A 20011-nucleotide genomic window follows, 5' to 3' on the forward strand; every position below is an offset into this window, starting at 1 on the left:
ACAAATTTGTATTAGTATGTCCCTTTTATAGAAAGAATGTATATATGTCGTGTACAAGTTGTCATTTTGTACAGGTTATAACATGTACAAAAATATTGTACTTGTTATAAAAGTACCTCGTACATGTTTCAACATTACAAAATATTGCTAAAAAAATGGTGTTAATCTGTACAAAAATTAAAAATAATAAAGCAGAATATACATTCAAAATTGTAATTTTTCAAATAATATAGAACAATAATAATATGCAAAAAAAGGTGTATGATTTACACTATGCATAAAATACCTCATTTTCATGCATTTTGGAAACAATTTGTTTGTAATTGAAATAGGAATGATAACGTTATGACCTTGGGAGATAACAGTTAATCTAGTTTTTTTTAGTTTTTTGTCAAGACCTCAGCTTGTACCTGCTGCCCAGAAAGGGCCCTCTTTCTTGCACGCTTAATGCCAACATTTGAAATTTCAGACAAACCCTCACTGGTATTGACAGCAGTAATATCACATCCAGAAGGCGCTCTCTTTCGAGGATGTATACTAGTAGATATCATGCTGATGCTTCCTCATTAACCATGTTAGCATCATTTCATTTAATAACCATTGTTTCTATTTCTAACTCAGTTGTTGGTGCATTGTTGTCTGCTGAATAATGACCTTTCAGTTCAATTCACCATCAGTTTCAGTGTTTGTGTCAGTACTAATGTCCGTCTCTGATATTGTTTTGTCTGTTTCAATTTTAGTGTCGGTATTATGTTTGGTTCAACTAGCAATGAACATTCATCAAGAATTCCTAATTTAACTATTTAAAATTATCTAACGTTTAAAACAAATAAAGCATGTAAAAAATGACGAGGAAAATAACTATTAACAAATAGTCAGGGGTGGCAATCCACAGTATGAGTTTCTATGATTAAAATTAATTAGAGGTCAGACTGCTATGGTTTCTAAAAATGCTCTTATAAAAAATGTAAATTCAGCAAATATACCTGTATAAACTAACTATAGTTAAGAGAGGTATTTTATAATTTGAAAAGGTCGCGAAGTACATTTAAAGTGATCGATTTCCCGTTATCCAAATGATCAATAACAAAATGGCGGAGGGTATAATGACATTCACATTACTTAGAAACGGGTAAATTTTATGTTTTACTATTCCTTTTTATAACAAAACATGTCCAGTCTTACTTCATATTTTTATTAAGTGTTGGCTATTTATATGAACCATATTTAAGTCTACTATTCGTAACATTTCAAATGTCTGAATTCTTTCATAAATCGACTTTTACTTTAAGACCATATGAAACGTTCAATTAGTGAAACTATTTGATATAGTAAAAGTCTTTTCATAATGAAATGTTAAAAATGACAGAAAATGAAATACTTATTTTATCAATGTTTTAAATGGTAAGATTACAAAAAAAATATATATTGTTGGATTGACGTCACAGGAAGGTATCCATTTAACTTCATGTGCCGGCTTGTCAAGACTGAAATGTACTTTCACTTTCATATTCAATTTATAAAACTTCCTTTGCACATTTGGGAATTTGGCATCATAATAATACAATGATTGATAAGAATAAGAGGAGGTTTTTTTATAGATTCGATGGGTACTTTGATGCTGCACTCAATATAATAGATATGAGATGAAAATGTCTTCAAATGTTTAAATGAATACTATATTCTAATAATTTCGTGGGTCTTAGCGCTTCTTGAAAAAAAAACCTCACAAGCCAAAACATTACAATAACAAGTGAAATAGCAAAACGCATTTTGGTTGTATGATTTGTATTTGAAAAATACTTTATTTGACTTTTAACTCTCAAATTCGAGCGTCTCGTTTGAGTCTTTTGAAAACAAAATAAAACACGAATCTATCTAAAAGTTTGGTTTATTTGATTGTTCTTTATATACAACACTTCGGTGTTGACATGAATATCAATAATGTGGTCATATTTATAAATTTCCTGTTTATAAAACTTTGAATTTTTCGAAAAACTAAGAATTTTTTTCTTATCCCAGGCATAGATTACCTTAGACTTATTTGGCACAACTTTTTGGAATTTAAGATTTTAAATACTCCTCAACTTTGTTCTTGTTTGGCTTTATAAATATTTCGATATGAGCGTCACCGATGAGTCAAATGTAGACGAAACGCGCGTCTGGCGTACTAAATTATAATCCTGGTACCTTTGATAACTATATACATCTGTAAATTTTTTAATACTTTACTATTTAGGTCACAATAAAAAGTCCGTATTAACATCTCAAAAAACAATTCCGCTAACATGTTTAACCCCGCCATATTATGTATGTATAAGCTTGTACCAAGTCAAGATCCTGTTATTCAATGGTTGTCGTTTGTTTATGTGTTACATATTTGTTTTTCGTTCGTTTTTTGTACATAAATAAGGCCGTTAGTTTTCTCATTTGAATTGATTTACATCGTCATTTAGAAGCCTTTTAAAGCTGACTATGCGGTATTGGCTTTGAACATTATTGATACCCAAACGATCACCTATAGTTGTTAATTTTGGTGTCATTTTGGTTTTTTGTTTCATATCACGTCTTCATTTTAAGCTCACCTAGCCCAAAGGGCCAAGTAAGCTTTTCCCATCACTTTGCGTCCGTCGTCCGTCGTCTGTTAACTTTTAGAAAAATCTTCTCCTCTGAAACTACTGAACCAAATTAAACCAAACTTGGCTTCATTCATCATTGGGGTATCTAGTTTGAAAAATCTGTCCGGTGACCCGGTCGACTAACCAAGATGACTGCCATGGCTAAAAATAGAACATAGGGGTAAAATGCAGTTTTTGGCTTATATCTCAAAAACAAAAGCATTTAGAACAAATCTGACAGGAATAAAGTTGTTTATTAGGTCAAGATCTATCTGCCCTGAAATTTTCAGATGAATTATACAACCCTTTGTTAGGTTGCCGCCCCTGCATTGGTAATTTTAAGGAAATTTTACCGTTTTTTGATAATATCTTGAATATTATTATAGATCAAGATAAACTGTAAACAGCAATAATGTTCAGCAAAGTAAGATTTACAAATAAGTCAAATGACCAAAATGGTCAGTTGATCCCTTAAGGAGTTATTGCCCTTTATAGTTAATTTTTAACCTTTTTTCGTAAATCTTTACAAAAATCTTCTCCTCTGAAACTACTTGGCCAAATTAAACCAAACTTGGCTTCAATCATCATTGGGATATCTAGTTTAAAAAATGTTAACAGTGACTCGGCCAACTAACCAAGATGGCCTATATGGCTAAAAATAGAACATAGGGGTAAAATGCAGTTTTTGGCTTATATCTCAAAAACCAAAGCATTTAGAACAAATCTGACAGTGATAAAATTGTTCATCAGGTCAAGATCTATCTGCCCTGAAATTTTCAGATGAATCGGACAACCCATTGTTAGGTTGCCGCCCCTGAATTGGTAATTTTAAAGAATTTTTGCCGTTTTTATTAATATCTTAAAACAACTTTATCCCTGTCAGATTTGTTCTAAATGCTTTGGTTTTTGAGATATAAGCCATGGCGGTCATCTTGGTTAGTTCTTTAGAGCCTCTAGTTTAGAAGTTCATTAAGTTGTTTTGTTTTTCCCTTTTCTAAATAGTAACCATTTTCTGTTGATGGATTAGAATTTTAGTAGATTGGCAGGTGTACTTATTTTCAGTGATCTCTCATTGGGGTATCCATTTTGTGTAAACGAAAACTCTCATTCGTTCGAAATAAAGGCAACAGTAGTTTACCGCTGTTCAAAAGTCATAAATCGCTGAGAGAAAAGATATCCGGGTTACAAACTAAAACACATCAATTTTTGGAGGACACAAATGGAAGATCAGAAACACTGAAGTGCACCATAAACAAACGTCAATGCAACATACATGTACATGAAAACGAACTATTTGATAACAACTACCATATTCCTGACTTGGTACAGGCCATTTCATAAAGAAATAGAGGTTTAACATGATTTTATGGTCAAATATCGAAGGCTTATAGTAATATGGATATTCCTTCATCAATATCACTGAAAAGCAAAGTTTTATAAGAATCGTGACAGTTATAGAGCTATATGATCAAAACGGACCTAGAAATAATAGTCGAAAGTAAGATTACGAAAATAACTGAAATCTGAGAAATTCAAAACGGAAAGTCCCTAATTAAATGGCAAAATCAAATTATAAAACATATCAAACGAATGGACAACAATAAGATTAACGGTACCAATTTTCTTGCACCAGATGCGCATTTCGACAACACATGTCTCTTCAGTGATGCTCGTTGCCAAAATATTTGAAATCCAAAGCTTATATAAAAGATGAAGAGCTATAATCCAAAAGGTCCAAAAAGTATAGCCAAATCCGTGAAAGGAATCAGAGCTTTGCACGAGGGAGATACATTCCTTAATTTATAATAATTTCTATCATTTTGTAACAGCAAATTTTTAAAACACAAAAAATCCGTATTTTCATGCCAGTACCGAAGTACTGGCTACTGGGCTGGTGATACCCTCGGGGACTAATAGTCCACCAGCAGAGGCATCGACCCAGTGGTAGTAATAAGATTAACGGTACCAATTTTCTTGCACCAGATGCGCATTTCGACAATACATGTCTCTTCAGTGATGCTCGTTGCCAAAATATTTGAAATCCAAAGCTTATATAAAAGATGAAGAGCTATAATCCAAAAGGTCCAAAAAGTATAGCCAAATCCGTGAAAGGAATCAGAGCTTTGCACGAGGGAGATACATTCCTTAATTTATAATAATTTCTATCATTTTGTAACAGCAAATTTTAAAAACACAAAAAATCCGTATTTTCATGCCAGTCCCGAAGTACTGGCTACTGGGCTGGTGATACCCTCGGGGACTAATAGTCCACCAGCAGAGGCATCGACCCAGTGGTAGTAATAAGATTAACGGTACCAATTTTCTTGCACCAGATGCGCATTTGACCAGATGACAACAATTGTCATATTCCTGCTTTGGGACAGATATTTTATCTAGGGTCAACTCTGTCTCAGAGAGTAAAAATTTTAATTTCTTAATAATTTCTAACTGTATTATAAGCTTCGGCTACTATCTGCAAATGTGTACCTTTACGCATGTATTTTTATTGAATATGTCAGGACATTTTTACATTGGATGTTCGTAGACGCTTGTTTACCTTCGGAAATTTTACTTTACCTGAGGTAATTTTAAACAAATTGACTTCTTCTATACACACTCAACTACTTTTAGAAAATCAATGATGCAATTTAATGCTTTTATTATATTATTTAAATGACTTTACAAATTAAAAAACCTGAGGTATTATCACGCGGTCAATAATGTTTTGTCCAATGTCTACATGAAAATAAAATTGTATGCTTGCAATTAATATTCAATTTTGTCTTTCAGATATTCGTTATAATATGAAATTATGAAGGATAAAAAAGTTAAACGACTGATTAAATCAGCAGTCGACACATCAACGAATGTTCTTCGTGCATTGTGTCAGAAAAAACTATTGTCTGATTCTGGAGAAGATTTTCAAAGTTTTCTCACTAAGAACCTTCATTATTTTTTTCACCAATATGAAGGAGAAAACATACGATGCTGTGAATGTACGTTATCAAATTGTGAAAATACCAAGACTACGGATTTTACAAAGTCTGTTCTCTTGCAAGCATACGTATATAAAGGCGATCCAGCTGATGGGCATGTAGTTACAGAAGAGGAAAACATTGTTCAGAAGTGTATGCATACGTATGAGACACGTAAAATTTCGTTAGATGAGCTTGACACTGAAGCTTTATCGGTTTTCCTATTACATAAAGGACATTTGTCTCCAGAGGAAAATGAAGCTATAAAAGTTATACGATCAACTGTACAAAGACTAGATGACACGAAGCAAGAGCAACCGCATAACATGGAGGTCAAATGGGCTGATTTAGAAAAAGCTGTTATTTTACTGACACATCCACATTATTACCGTCAACTGGTTAAAGAAGTGTTTGATGAAATTTGTAAACTTGATCAATCAAAACCTGAGGCAACTGGCGTAAGCTAAAAATAGTTTCCTCTATGAGAATATTATTGCAATTCAGCATTTTTTTATTAAATCACCCTTAAAATAAAAACACCAAATTTTGATTGGTTAGTAGCTTGTGTAATTCGACTTTTATAATCTTTTCTCTCATTCAAACGAACATGCATGTTTTTCACCACTGCCGGTTAATATATAATAGACTCTTCTTGTCCTCAACATAATACATAAAAATGTTTATGTATTACAGCTTTAAACTGTTGTTATATTAAAATATAAATTTTTAAATAAAAGTGAATTATTTACCTCTTCATAGTCAACACTTTTTAAAATTTATTATTGACAGGTCTATTAAATTTTGACAAAACATACTTGATTTTACACTGATTTTAAATCCTCAAATTCTAAGTTAAGCTTAACAATTGTGTAATTTAAACTTAATATCTGTATCGATAAAACATTTATTTATTCATTTTTTTTTTGTAGATCAAAAAAGAGAAACCGTTGAATCCAAAAAAGGAATGTTCGATAAGCGAGGAGGAATGGATAAGTGATAACGAAGGTCCTTCCATGAAAAACAAGTCTGATGAACAAAACATGCAGATGTTAACCAAACTATTTAAGTCTGTAGTACCAACTGAGAGAAACAACAAGTCTTCATCGGAAAACGTTGCTGACGTGGACAAGATACTCATTCAGCCATGTAAGAATTATCATAACCTTCACTTACAAAAAGATAGAAATGCGGAAGCTTTTTTTCGAATTTGGTACCTCTAAAAGGGATTTTATATTCGTTTCTTGTGAAATTGTGAAAAAGAAAATATTAATATTTTGTTTTCTAAAATCCACAGACTTTGTACAGAATAAATTAATGAAAGAATTGCAATAATAAATCATTTGAAGGTTATGATACGCTATTTTTTATTAGTTCGTAATACAAAATCTTTCGATTTGCTAATTGGACATCAAATTATACTTTTGTCATTAAAATTTTTGAATTTTTATAAATATCTAGCTAGGATATAATTCAAATCAAATGTGTTTGTAAATAATTGTAGTGCTGTTTCACGTGTTAGTTTTCTTATGATAACGTTTGCAAGATCTTCCTAAAAATCAGTAAAAAAATACTCATTTGTAGTGACATTCAATTTAATAATGGTTTTAGAAGGTACAATACGACATTTTATCTCATTTGTTGTAAACTGTTCAAAACATTGGTATTCAAAAGACAAAATAAAAAAAATCTGAATGTGGTCATTCAGAAATATTGGCCGATTCTAACACCAATGAATAAATATTTGGGAATGAGAGCATTTTTTTTTTTTTAAATTCGTTTGATTTCTATGATTCATCTATCGTTTGTATATTAATTTGACTAATATTTTTCAAGGTGCGATAGAAAAAAAGATAGGAAAGTTGACTCTAAATGTGCAGTATCAGAGGATTATCAAAACTGACAAAGTTGATCCTACTTTTGGTGAGCTATCATAACAACTTAAAAATTGTATTAGTCATTGTAGAAAAAAAACACTTTCATAACTTTATATTTAGTAAAAATGCACAAAAATCACTTAAAGTCCAATTTATAAAGTATTAGATATATCATGGTTGTTGTTAAATTGATAATGTATGTCATATTTAGTGAAGGGGAGCCTAAAGGTACAAACGGATATTTAAAATCATAAATTGAAACAAACGGAAATGCCACGGCATAAAACGAAAAGACAAACTGTTACAATAACAGTACACAAAACAAGAAACAAGAAACACATCACAAAAATCTAAAGTCTATGCGGCACGAAACCAACTTAACGCCTGTGTTGATTTCATGTGTTATGGAAGGGTAAGTAGATACTTCTCTTTTTGTACGTGGTCAAAATTGTAATCCGTTGGGGTCCGTTGATGTACTGATCGAATAAAACGGACGCGTAATGAATGAATAACGGATACACACAGGATATGCAACGTACGAAAAACGAAAACGTACCGGACAGAACAGATGTCGAAAGTACATCAAACGGACGAATACCGCATAAAACGGACACATAATGGAAGCGTACCGGATAAAATGGATGAACAAGATATACGAAAAATTAAGGCGGCAATAATAATACATGTAAATCGCATAAATGTTAAAAATGTTTCTTCGTAACTGGTTTTGATTTGTTCTTCAAAATGGGCAGTTTGTCGCCTGAGTAAGAGCTTCTTAAAAGTGAAGACGTACCCTTACTCTAAGATCTTTTATGAATAATAAGAATTCATGAACCTCAAGAAATCTGACATACCCATAATTGGTATTCCTGACGCGAAATTTTTAATGGGCATTTATTCGTTTCAGATCCGGTCATCGTCCGTTTTATCCGTAATACGTCTGGTAGAATTCCGTTTCGCATTCGTTCAACATCTTTTTCATCCGTTAAACGTACGATAGAAGTCCGTTGGTGAATTTGTCTACCAGACCTCCAACGAATGTAATACGGACAAGTAACGGATAAAAACGGAAACAAAACGAACGAGTATCGTACAAAACGACACCTACCGGACATTTCATCCGTTTGGCGTCCGTTTAAAGTTTTGAACATGCTAATAAAAATCCACCGGACAGAACGTCGATTGATAAAACGTACGCTAAAGGGACGTTTAACGGATATGGACGGACGTCTATCGGATAAGAACGGACGTCTAACGCACATAAACGGTTTTAAAAAAAATATCATTTAAGCATCCGTTCGAGCTTTCCGTTAAGGTGTGACCGAGGCTTAAAGGTATAAAAAAAACAATGTAAAATTTAAGAAGAAACCTTCATTTTATTTGTACCTAAATTTGTTAGGAAATTTGATGCGACGATCATACAAGTGAGAAGTTCATGTAGCAATAAAACCAGATTTAATCCACAATTTTCTACAAAAGAAATGCCGGAACCAATTCAGGAATAACACTGTTGTTATCCATGCGTTAATGTTTTGAGCGTTTTTATATTGCCTTTTGAATAGGGCCTTTACGTTGTGAATTTTCCTCAGAATTTTATATTCTTAACTCACCTTACCTTTAAGGTCAGGTATGCTTTTCTCGTCACTTTGCGTCCATCGTCCGCCGTCGTCTTCGTCCGTCGTCGTTAACTTTTATAGAAAATAGGAAACTACTGGGCCAACTTTAACCAAACTTGGCCAAAATCATAATTATGGTATTTAGTTTTGAAAATGTGTCCGATGACCCCGCCCTGAACCAAGATGGCCGACAATGCCAAAATTAGTACATAGGGTTAAATGTAGTTTTTGGCTAAAATCTCTAAAACAAAACATTCAGAGAAAATGTTCATCAATATCTATCTGTCCTGATATTTTCAGAACAATCAGACAACATGTTGTTGGGTTGCTGCCTCTGAATTGGTATTTTTTTATAAATCTTGAATATTCTTATAGATAGAGATAAACTGTAAACAGCAATAATGTACAGCAAAGTAAGACCTACAAATAAGCCAACATGACCAAAATGGTCAGTTGACCCCTTAAGGGATTATTGCTCTTTATGGTCAATTTTTTTACAAACTTTTAAGTTGAATTAACATGATTAAGGCGGCGAGGTCGTTAATTCACATCAGAATTACGAAACTAAATGGGTCTACTTATATAAAAAATAGGGGTTCACAATAACTTTGAAGCCCGTCTTTGATTGCTTATAAAAAAGATGTTAATTTAAAAAGTGGATCACTTGGGAGTCCATGCTACGTCAATCTTTAAAGACCCAAATGTTGCAACACACTTATCATACCTCCATAACAAATATGTTGTTGTGTCCTCAGATAAAGCCTCAAACAACATCGTTTTGTGTGTAAAACTCCTTACATAAACTGCTTGATGAACAAATAAGGTATTGACAATTCACTTGAAAACTCAATATATACCCTCACGACACTTCACAAACAGAAAATCCTTGATAAGCATAGGTATGTTCTATGTTCCTTTTGAATTTCAACCAAAGATGAAGAACTGAATCTTCCATTACTGTATTGGATACCTAAACTACATAAGTATCCTTACAAGCAATAGTATACTGCTGGGTCTTCCAAGTGCTCCACTTTCTAAATTAACATCTTTTTTTATAAGCAATCAAAGACGGGCTTCAAAATTATTGTGAAACTGCATATTCTAGAGGTGGCGTGAATCAGATGCGTATACTTAAAAATTCCAAATATCTTTTAAAATACATACAATCTAACATGTCTAACTCTCTTTCATCTTGCAATAGGATTAAAATATTTGACTCATCTACACTTTACTCGAGTATTCCACCTTCCAAACTAAAAGAAAAATTGAAAGAGTCGGTATTGCTTTGTTTCATAAGAAAGAATGGCCAACGTAAATACAAGTATCTTGTCTTAGGGATGGATACATCTACTTTGTATAGGATCACTCTGATTCAAACCAAAAATTCACTGAAACTGACATTATCAAGATGCTTGATTTCTTTTAAGGACCACATATTTGTTACGTTCGGAGGACGTGTTTTTCAACAGACTATCGGCATTCCAATGGTAACCAATTGTGTCCCTCTTCTTGCCGATAAAGATAAGAAGTTATCAATATCCTTTAACTTTACTTTTCGCTATATAGATAACGTTCTTTCAATAAATAATTCAAAATTGTGTGACTATGTTGAACGCATCTATTCCAGCAAACTAAAGATTAAGTATACAACAGATACAGTTAAGTCGGCCACACATCTAGAATTTGATAATGAAGGTCGGTTGAAAACAAAGCATTACGACAAAAGAGATGATTTCAGCTTTCCAATTGTGAACTTTTCATTTCTAAGTAGCAACATTCCAGCAGCACCTGCATACGGTGTATATATCTCCCAATTGAATCGATATTCCAGTGATTGCATTTCCTATCATGATTTTCTTGATAGAGGGTTGCTGCTCACAAGGAAGTTATTATACCAAAAGTTCCAATTAGTGAAGCTGAAATCATCCCTTCGTAAATTTTACTGACGCCATCACAAGTTTGTTAACCGTTTCACAAATAACATCGGAAAAGTTACTTACATCCTAACTACAATACCCTTCACTTTCCTGAATGTGACCTACCGAATTAGACTATTTACCATATTTGTTATAACATAAGCGACGGGTGCCACATGTGGAGCAGTTTCTGCTTTCCTTCCTGAGCACCTGAGATCACCCCTAGTTTTTGGTTGGGCTCGTGTTTCTAATTCTTTAGTGTTCTATGTTGTTTCATGTGTTCTATTGTTTGTCTGTTTTTCTTTTTCATTTTTAGCCAGGTGTTGACAATTTTTGATTTATGAGTATGATTGTCCATCTGGTACCTTCCGTCCCTCCTTCATAAACTTTGTAAATGATTGTTAATTTTTACAAAATATTTTTCACTCTAACTACCGAACCAAGTTCATTATAAATGGAGATAATTGAAATCAGCAAGAATGTTTAGTAAAGTTTGATTTACAAACACACCACATCAGCAAAACACATTTTATTATGAATCCATATGTCTCCTGTCTTTGATATGAATATATACCAAGGTGACTGACACAGGCTCTTTAGAGTCTCTAGTTTTTATTTAACTTTTTAGTTTTTTCTAATACTTTTTATCTTGTTTGTTTCATTTAATTATAGAACTGGGTCCGATGGATGTAAAATGGAATATCAAAACCCCTAAAGGATGGAAGATTGAAAAGATTATAAAAAAACTGAAGAGTAAAATGGATGAAATTTCTACAAATTTGCCGTTAAGAATAAAAAATATAACAAGAGGATCGGTCAATATATTAACAACAGTTGAAGCAGACGTCCTTACAGATCAAACGAAAAGCAATCGTGTATTCAAGTCTTTTCTTGGAAAAATAGTAAATGCTGGAGGTTTTGGAACAAATAGAAGACAGACAATTAATGTTCGTGCCGAAATTGTGCATGAAGGTAATCATTATTACAAAGTATAAAACTTTTAAAATACTACTTAAAACGTTCTGTTTTGTTATGTGTTGAAAGCCGTGAGAATATCAAACAAGAAGGGCTATTTAGATTTATACAGAACAAGATATAAACCGTCTATTATAATTCAAGAACACTAATGTTTCTAATGGCAGCGCCTTTTTATATGAAAAGTCTACTGTAAACCAAATTGTTTTTGCAGATACTTTATTTCGCGTTTTACTCTTTTAATACCCCCGCTTTAAAAAACGGGGGGTATACTGTTTTACCTCTGTCTGTCCTTCCGTCAGTCCGTCAGTTCGTCAGTCAGTCCGTCCGTTCCATGAATATTTTTCGTCGCATTTTTCTCAGAAACTACAATACAAGGATTTCTGAAATTTGGTTTCAGGGTTTATCTAAGTCAGCTATACCGTGTGATGCGTTTTCAGATTGATCGCTAGACAACTTCCTGTTTACCGAACACTTGTATAATTTTATACATGATAGCCAAGTTGAAAATTTTCGTCACATTTTTCTCAGGAACTACAATACAAGGATTTCTGAAATTTGGTTTCAGAATTTATATAAGTCAGCTATACCGTGTGATGCGTTTTCAGATTCATCACTCGACAACTTCCTGTTTACCGAACACTTGCATATTTTTACACTATTAATATTATCCACTTGCGGCGGGGGTATCATCAGTGAGCAGTAGCTCGCAGTTTCACTTGTTAGTCCACTTTGTGCCAATTTGATTTCATGATTTTATAATTTCCTTGATGTAGTTTAACAAAGAAGGATCCAAGCTTAACATTTACGCGACAATTATATTCGCGTTATACTACTCGCAAAATAAATTACTTGCGAAAATAAATTGGTTTACAGTTATATGTTATTTTGTAATAGGTTTTTTTATCTTTGTCATTATTTATCTTTTTTTAGATCCTACGTTTACTTTTGAAATGAGTGCGACATCGTTAGAAATGCCTGTAGATATCGTTAAAGCAACAACTGGTGTTTTCGAATTTTGTGCGAATGAACGTAAGTGTTTTAAAATGCCTTAAGTATACTTTTCGGTATCGTTTCATTGTTTTGTTTTCCCAATATCACCAACATTTTTTGATAGACATCCATTTTATAAAACAAAATCGTATGATCATTACTGATGTTGAATGTTATTGAGGCTTTTTTAAAAGTGACTTGTAGGAACATAATATGATTATAATCGTCTTTTTTGAGAACATCTTACATTTATTTTCGTAAATACTCGGGAAAAGGGGAAGAGTGATTTAGCTATTGAAAGGAATGTGTGCACAAAAATTACAAACTGTCAACCAAACATTGTTGTCAATTGAGACAACTTCAAGATAGCATTGCATATGCTTTGTCACACAACTTATTCAACTGTATAATTGAATTAGCTAAAGCACAGAATTATCCGATTGATTCGATATTGGACTTGTTTTTCAATGCAATATAGATATATGACTTGCATTCATGAAAATTCTTAAATACAATACACTAGCCACATACAGCTTTGCTGGTTCCAATTTTGATTTTGTGGAACTAACATCTTTAAAAGATTAAGAGAAACAGCAGTAAAATTCATGTATGGTTCTTATAAAACAATGTAAAGATAAGAACCATGGAACATTTATATGTGATGTGTCAAATGGTGCAGTCAGTAGAAATCACTTAAGAATTTGATTTTTGAAAAGTTAAAATACTCTATTTGAATATCAAATTATTTTATTCGGTAAATTCAAATGTTAAGCAGAGGCCTTAATCTATCAAGTTTTAAAAACCGTCCAAACACCTTTACTTCTATTCAAGCAAAACAATATGTCTTGTTTTTAAGGTGTAAATTATCCTGGCACATTTATGTGTGATGGTTTCATTGTTGATTGTATTGTTGACAGAAGACTAGCCAGGAAGTCATCAGGTAATGTGTTTTAAAGAGAAAAACTTTTTTCTCAAAGTATTCTCGATGTATAAAAAGTAAAATACAAAAAAAATATTCTTCAGGGGAAATTCAAAACGGGAAGTCCGTATTCAATTTAAAAAATCAAAAGCTCAAACATATAAAACGATGGATAACAACTGCCAAAGTCTTGACTTGGTACAGAAATTTTCTTATGTAGAAAATGGTGGTTTAAACCGTTTGTATAGCTTGCTAAGCCCCTCAATTGTATGACAGTCCATAAAACACCATTATATTTTTACATTTGATTATGTATAGTATGATTGTCAATGAGTAAAATTTCCTTCAGAGACAGGATGGCATAAAATTACCAACTATAGGTTATCGTTAGGCCTAAACTGATAAGATAAATCAAATACCGCATTTAATTGTCAGCTATTAAAAGCCCCGAAATGACACATGTAGGTTTGAATAGAGTTTTGTTTTTTGTATAAACCATACTTGTATAGCATCATTCATAAACAAAAGCATATAAAGTGCTGCTGTTAGCTGATTTTATTTCCCTATTTTGTTCTAATGTAAAGAAATCTTTATATCTCAATCATGCCGGGTAAGTAATTGCCATCTGTTTGTTTTGGTAACTTCATCCTATTCCATTTTATGGAAATTTTTCGACTTTCATGCAAGTTATGCTACCAATTAATCCAGGTTTAATTCATTTTTTTCTACTTACTAAAAATGCCCGTACCAAGTCAGGAGCATGACAGTTAAAACCCGTTACGTTTGATGCGTTTCAGTTTTTTTGTTTTTTTCCATTTGATTATGAACTTTAAGTTTCGAATTTTCTTCGCAGCACTGAGTTATTGGTATTTTACTTTTTTCTATACCATGGCACATTAATGCTTTTGAAATGAAAATGCATCATCAAATTTCTGTTTCTTCGATTTCAAAATTTTACTAAAAGACAAAACATGTAGATACAGTTTGTAAAGTTTTACTAGATTTTGGAGGAAATAACTCAGTTCGTTTTGAATTTCAGGACATTGGCCGTTTGATATAGACATGCTTCAAGAATTCATGATAACATATCCTTTTAAAAAACTTTTGAACAACCATCGCAGCTTTCAGGAACAATCTTTCACTAACAAATCATGGCATGAACGGTTCATACGCAGTATCAGGCTCTCTGCACTAGGAATGCCCGTTACTAATTCAGGATTGGAATGTCGATATTTGCTGTCTCATTCGAACCATAATAATGATGATTCCATAGATATCTTGCATTCGGTATTAACATCAGCAATCAAGGCACAAAGTTATAACTGCGCAAAAGCATTGGCATGGAAGATCACAAGACTATTTGTCAAATCGTTTAAAAAGAAGTCGTTCTATGACGTATGGCCAGGTTTCATCTGTAATTGTAAAGACAAATGTGAACCTTTGGAAGATTATGAAATATGCTCATCTGATATTGTTATAGTTGTTGAGGTGTATGCAGTCGAAGATGTATTTCCCCGACCAAATGTTTTTCATGGTATTCCAATTACTTACAAAGTCGTAAAAGGAAATTCACCAGAGGCAAATCTAATATCGAAAGAAATTGACCAGTATCAGAATGTCGAAGACAATTCATGTGCAGTCAATGTCTCAAATGAGCAAGCTCAGCAGTTCTTTTCTGCCCACAGCAAATTGTGCCTTATTACAAAATCTTCCTTGAGATCCAAAGGCTACAGTCGGAAAAAGCAGAAACAGACTTTTGTGAAAGAACCATGTATCCAGTTGTTTTGTAGGTTTAAAGGAATCATTCCCGTCGGTGAGAAACATTTTCCTACTTCCATAGACTCGTTTGCAACAGATGTTTTAGAAGGATACCCACAATTACTAGTCAAAGATGTCAAAATTGGAAGTGAAGTTGGTAGTTCATGTCGCGCAGGAACAGGAACTCTGGGTGGATTTGTTAAATTTCACGGTGAAGATGCGCTGTTGACTTGTGCTCATGTGGTTCTTGAACGGGATCTCCTTGGGTCAAATGCGAACAGACCGGAAATGCACGAGAATCCTATTGTTGTTTATTGCAAAAATCCCGACGAACTGGAATTTAAATGTGGGAAATTGGTCAGCTATGTATTTCCACCAGAATTAAGTGAAGGCACCAGCGTTGATGCAGCGATTATCAGAATGGATCCATTTAGCCGAATAAGTGAAAATGTTGTTGCCGTTGACAGAGAAGGCCATTGTAAGTATCACTGCAAATGCTAAAAAACAACATTTTAGATTACTAGTATTAATTATTGGGCCCCTTTATAGCTTACTGTTTTATGTGAACCAAGGCTCCGTGTTGAAGACCGTACTCTGACCTTTAATGTTTTACTTTTATAAAGTGCGACTTGGATGTAGATTTTTTCAATAAGATTTATTTAAGTCTGACATCTTTGCACACACACACACCAGTTTTAACTTATAACTCAAAGATTTTCTTCCAGAACTCATTAATCATATCTATCTTTAAATGCCAATAAGTACATTTCCAACAGATGGAGAATAAATTCATCTTCAAAACAGTTTGAGAAAAACATGGTTGTGTTTTAAATTCCAACATATTACTTAGAAGTAAGACATGATTTCAGACCATTAAATATAGAATGATTATATATTGTTCAAAACATTAGTTTTGTCAAGTTAGAAAATACAGGTAAAATGTTACGGTTTAACAAGCATGTGTATTGCTTATACTATTTTGTGGTACTCAAAACTGCTAATGAGGAAACTAATTGCTACACTGACCAAACGGTACAGGCGTTGTTGTAATGAGGTCAAAGAAGCAGGAGTTTAATCCCACTGAGAGCATAAATTACATTTTCTAACGTAAATGTGCAGAACTAACATTGTTGAGCTAAATTGATAAAGAATATATAAACAAATACGAACAAGATGCTATAAACTCGTATTAAAAGATAATTTGGAATCATTGATAACAGTCAAGCAACCTATACCACACGACCGACCAGGATATACAATATGTATATCTCTTTATATGAGTAATGCATTTCCTTGCTAGCTTTATATCGGTTTGTTACACAGTAAACAAACCATAAAAACCTCGAAATATTTATATAGTACTTTTGTTTAAACCAGTCTTGGCTTTTGATATGTGAAGAAGATAGACCAAATGTGTAATTTAAACGTTTGAATCAGTAAAGAAAATAACGCAAGTTAGTTACAATGTTCATGTTTGCTAATGATTGTGTTTTGTTAAAACAAGGAGTGTCGTATCAAAAATGAATGCATACATATAAAAAAAAATTAAGTTGTAAAAAAACAAACGAAAAAGAGTAAAATAAAACAGTACTGTAGAGACATTGTAGTTTTCATTTAAATAGTATTATATATATTACTTTCAGGTCTTAAATCAATGTACTTACATCGCAACTATATTGACTACCGAGAAATTGGGACCATTCATGAGGTGCAGGTGGCTGCTGTTGGAGCGATTTCATCAGTTCAACAAAGACATGATAGGATATGTTTGGAAGATAAAAAACAAGTTGAATTTGAAACCCTTGCCCACGCTGTTAGAAATAAAGTGAATCATTATCCAACGCCTCTGGATATTAATGATTGTATTCATCTTGTTGATCACGCAATAAAACAAGTCGGAGATGAAGAACTAAAAACTCCTAGAACTGTTACGTTACATCAGCAGATTTCAATGCGCAAGGTGTCTTTTACACAAGGTGACTCCGGTATGTGCATCTATGTCAAATGTCCTGACAATCAGTTTCGTTGCCTAGGAATGGCCATAGCATCACACCCAGACGGTGGATGTATCATTACTCCGATAAAGGCCATTTTATCAGCATTTAAGTTAATATGAAATATTTAATAGATGCATAGTTATAAATCATATTCATAATGTTTATAAATCCATTTCAATGAAAGATGGCATGAAACCATAATGTTGATTCTGCACTAAGATTTTTTCTACCGTCTGATGTCCTATTGTTGAATTTTGGGGTTGTGACATCGGAGAACAGTCCATATAGATAACTCAAATGATAATATATGTGTTTTCAAGCAGCTAAATCATGCACCATATCTTCTTGTTCTTCTTCTTTAACTCTATGAATATGTATTTTTTTTACGTACAATCCCATTTAACTCAAACAAAAGGTCAATCAATCCTCATTTCTCTGTACATGCGTTTACACATGATTGCATTCTGTGTGCTTTTAATTTTGTGCACATAACTCTTACATTAAATGGATATGACACCGGTGACTCGTTTGTATACAATAGTTGTCTCTTCGACAAATCTACTCAATGCGAACGCCCCGCATTGCCAAAGAGATACTACCCACCAATGTTCAAAAGATGAGGGTGTAAGCAATTAAAGGCAACTGCACAGCATTTTTAAAAGAATGCGGAAACCCAATTCCATGTAGTCCCCTATAAAAGGCGCCGAAATGAAAATATTCTAATGAGAAAACTAACAACCTCATTTATAATAAAACAACTTACGAAAAACATATATAATCGACATGATCCAATGACAACTAAGCGGCTTTTTAAAAAAAATTGACACTAAACGTACGTAGTATTTTATTTGTGATAATTTCATATTAAAGCTATACTGAATTGGTTATAACATGTATTAAGAGATGTCATTTTAGCCATTCTTGCAACAAATGTTTTACAGATTAAAATTACAATTTCTTATCTTTGTTCTGTCTTTTTCAAATTGATTTTACGTTGTTTCTTGTTTTTTTCACTTTTGGTAAAACTTTGTTTTTTTTTAATTATTTTGTTTGCTTGTCAATATGAATGTCACACACAATGTTTAAAATGCATAAATGATCCAACGTTGTAGCATGCTGTTTTATCTCTGACACTCTCGTATTTTATCAATGTTTAATAATAGTTCATGTCTTCATATACACGAGATGTGTGCAAGAAATCTAAATATCAGTATAATTGCCATTGAGACAACTATCAATCAGAAGCCAAATGACGTCAATTCTAGCTACCATGGCTAACCGTACAGTCTTAAGGAGCACCAAACAGTAACCACTGAGGATAAGCACATACAGAAGGTGAAGGATTAAATATGTATAAGGGCGCATAACCCCTCTCTGTTACCTCTAACAGTAGTGTTACAGCTCACTCGTAGAATAGACTATAACTAGTTGAACTCAATATAGAAAAAGCTAAGGGAAATATTTTAAAGATATAGAAACACAATATCACTTAAAAACATTCAGATCAGAGATCAACATTCAGACAACTACAGATAAGTGTTTACACATTATGTATATGTACATGTCAAGCTATAAAAAGTGTCCTGATTCTAAAACAAGTTTTAATAACCACTGCGAACGACTATTTATGATATGCAGTTAGCACCATTTTTTCTTTAGAGGACAAACAACATTAGCTTGACATACCAATGAATATGCGGCAAAGTTATCAAATTTCAACAGTGACATCTCGATCAATCAAAGCTTGAGGTATTGTAGAAAACAAATCTGTAAAATTTGTACAATTAACACCAAAGTTTCAAGAATTTTAGTCCATCAATGAAATTAGCAACTACTCAAATCAAGTTTTAAGTACTCATACAACCATTGATAAAAACAATATATGCATACAAGACATGAAGCATCAAGGTCTTCTACCTCCTGAGGAATAGTAATACCTATATCTGGCAGACAGCAACTTTTGACAAAGGTGAAACAATAAAATTATGTGCTTATTATTTGAACTCTTGATATTCAAATTCTATAAGATGTTGTCTGCTCTCTGATTACTCTCAATTAAGAAATTGTCCTGAGGTTTTAACAAATGTGTTTAATTCCACTAATAGAGTATAGCAATGCTATGAACTGGCATTCTGCATGTATATGTATATCCGTTTACAGATTTTCCTGAAATTGTAATCATTAATCCCATGGTGCACCTTTCTTTTCTTCAAAAACCATTATCATAAATGAAAGCAACAATTTCTGAATTTACATTAACTCATAGCTGCAAAACAGGTAACTATACCACCTGTCACTTTTAGCAACACCTGTATCAAAGATAATGGACCGTCTTTCATTGATAAGCTAGCAAAATTACTTTATATCAAC

At 32.8% G+C, this 20011-nt stretch overlaps 1 protein-coding gene across 1 annotated transcript; it reads left to right on the top strand.

The window, feature by feature from the left end:
* Positions 1-1079: 1079 nt before the first annotated feature.
* Positions 1080-18602, top strand: LOC134691384 (uncharacterized). Its single transcript, XM_063551898.1, has 9 exons — positions 1080-1132; positions 5409-6051; positions 6523-6739; positions 7427-7513; positions 11672-11971; positions 12908-13006; positions 13824-13907; positions 14926-16122; positions 17288-18602. The coding sequence occupies exons 2-9, from the start codon at positions 5431-5433 to the stop codon at positions 17758-17760; spliced, it is 3078 nt and encodes a 1025-aa protein (XP_063407968.1). The 5' UTR covers positions 1080-1132; positions 5409-5430; the 3' UTR covers positions 17761-18602.
* The last annotated feature ends 1409 nt before the right edge of the window (positions 18603-20011 follow it).

The sequence above is a fragment of the Mytilus trossulus genome, chromosome 11 (assembly GCF_036588685.1).
Source record: "Mytilus trossulus isolate FHL-02 chromosome 11, PNRI_Mtr1.1.1.hap1, whole genome shotgun sequence".
NCBI classification, from domain to species: Eukaryota; Metazoa; Mollusca; class Bivalvia; order Mytilida; family Mytilidae; genus Mytilus; species Mytilus trossulus.

Bases quoted from the DNA above. Each gene is read 5' to 3' on its own strand.
- LOC134691384 (XM_063551898.1), top strand. From the start codon at position 5,431: ATGAAGGATAAAAAAGTTAAACGACTGATTAAATCAGCAGTCGACACA. The intron at 13,007-13,823 runs GTAAGTGTTTTA...CTTGTTTTTAAG, and splicing joins CGAATTTTGTGCGAATGAAC to GTGTAAATTATCCTGGCACA. The intron at 13,908-14,925 runs GTAATGTGTTTT...TTTGAATTTCAG, and splicing joins ACTAGCCAGGAAGTCATCAG to GACATTGGCCGTTTGATATA.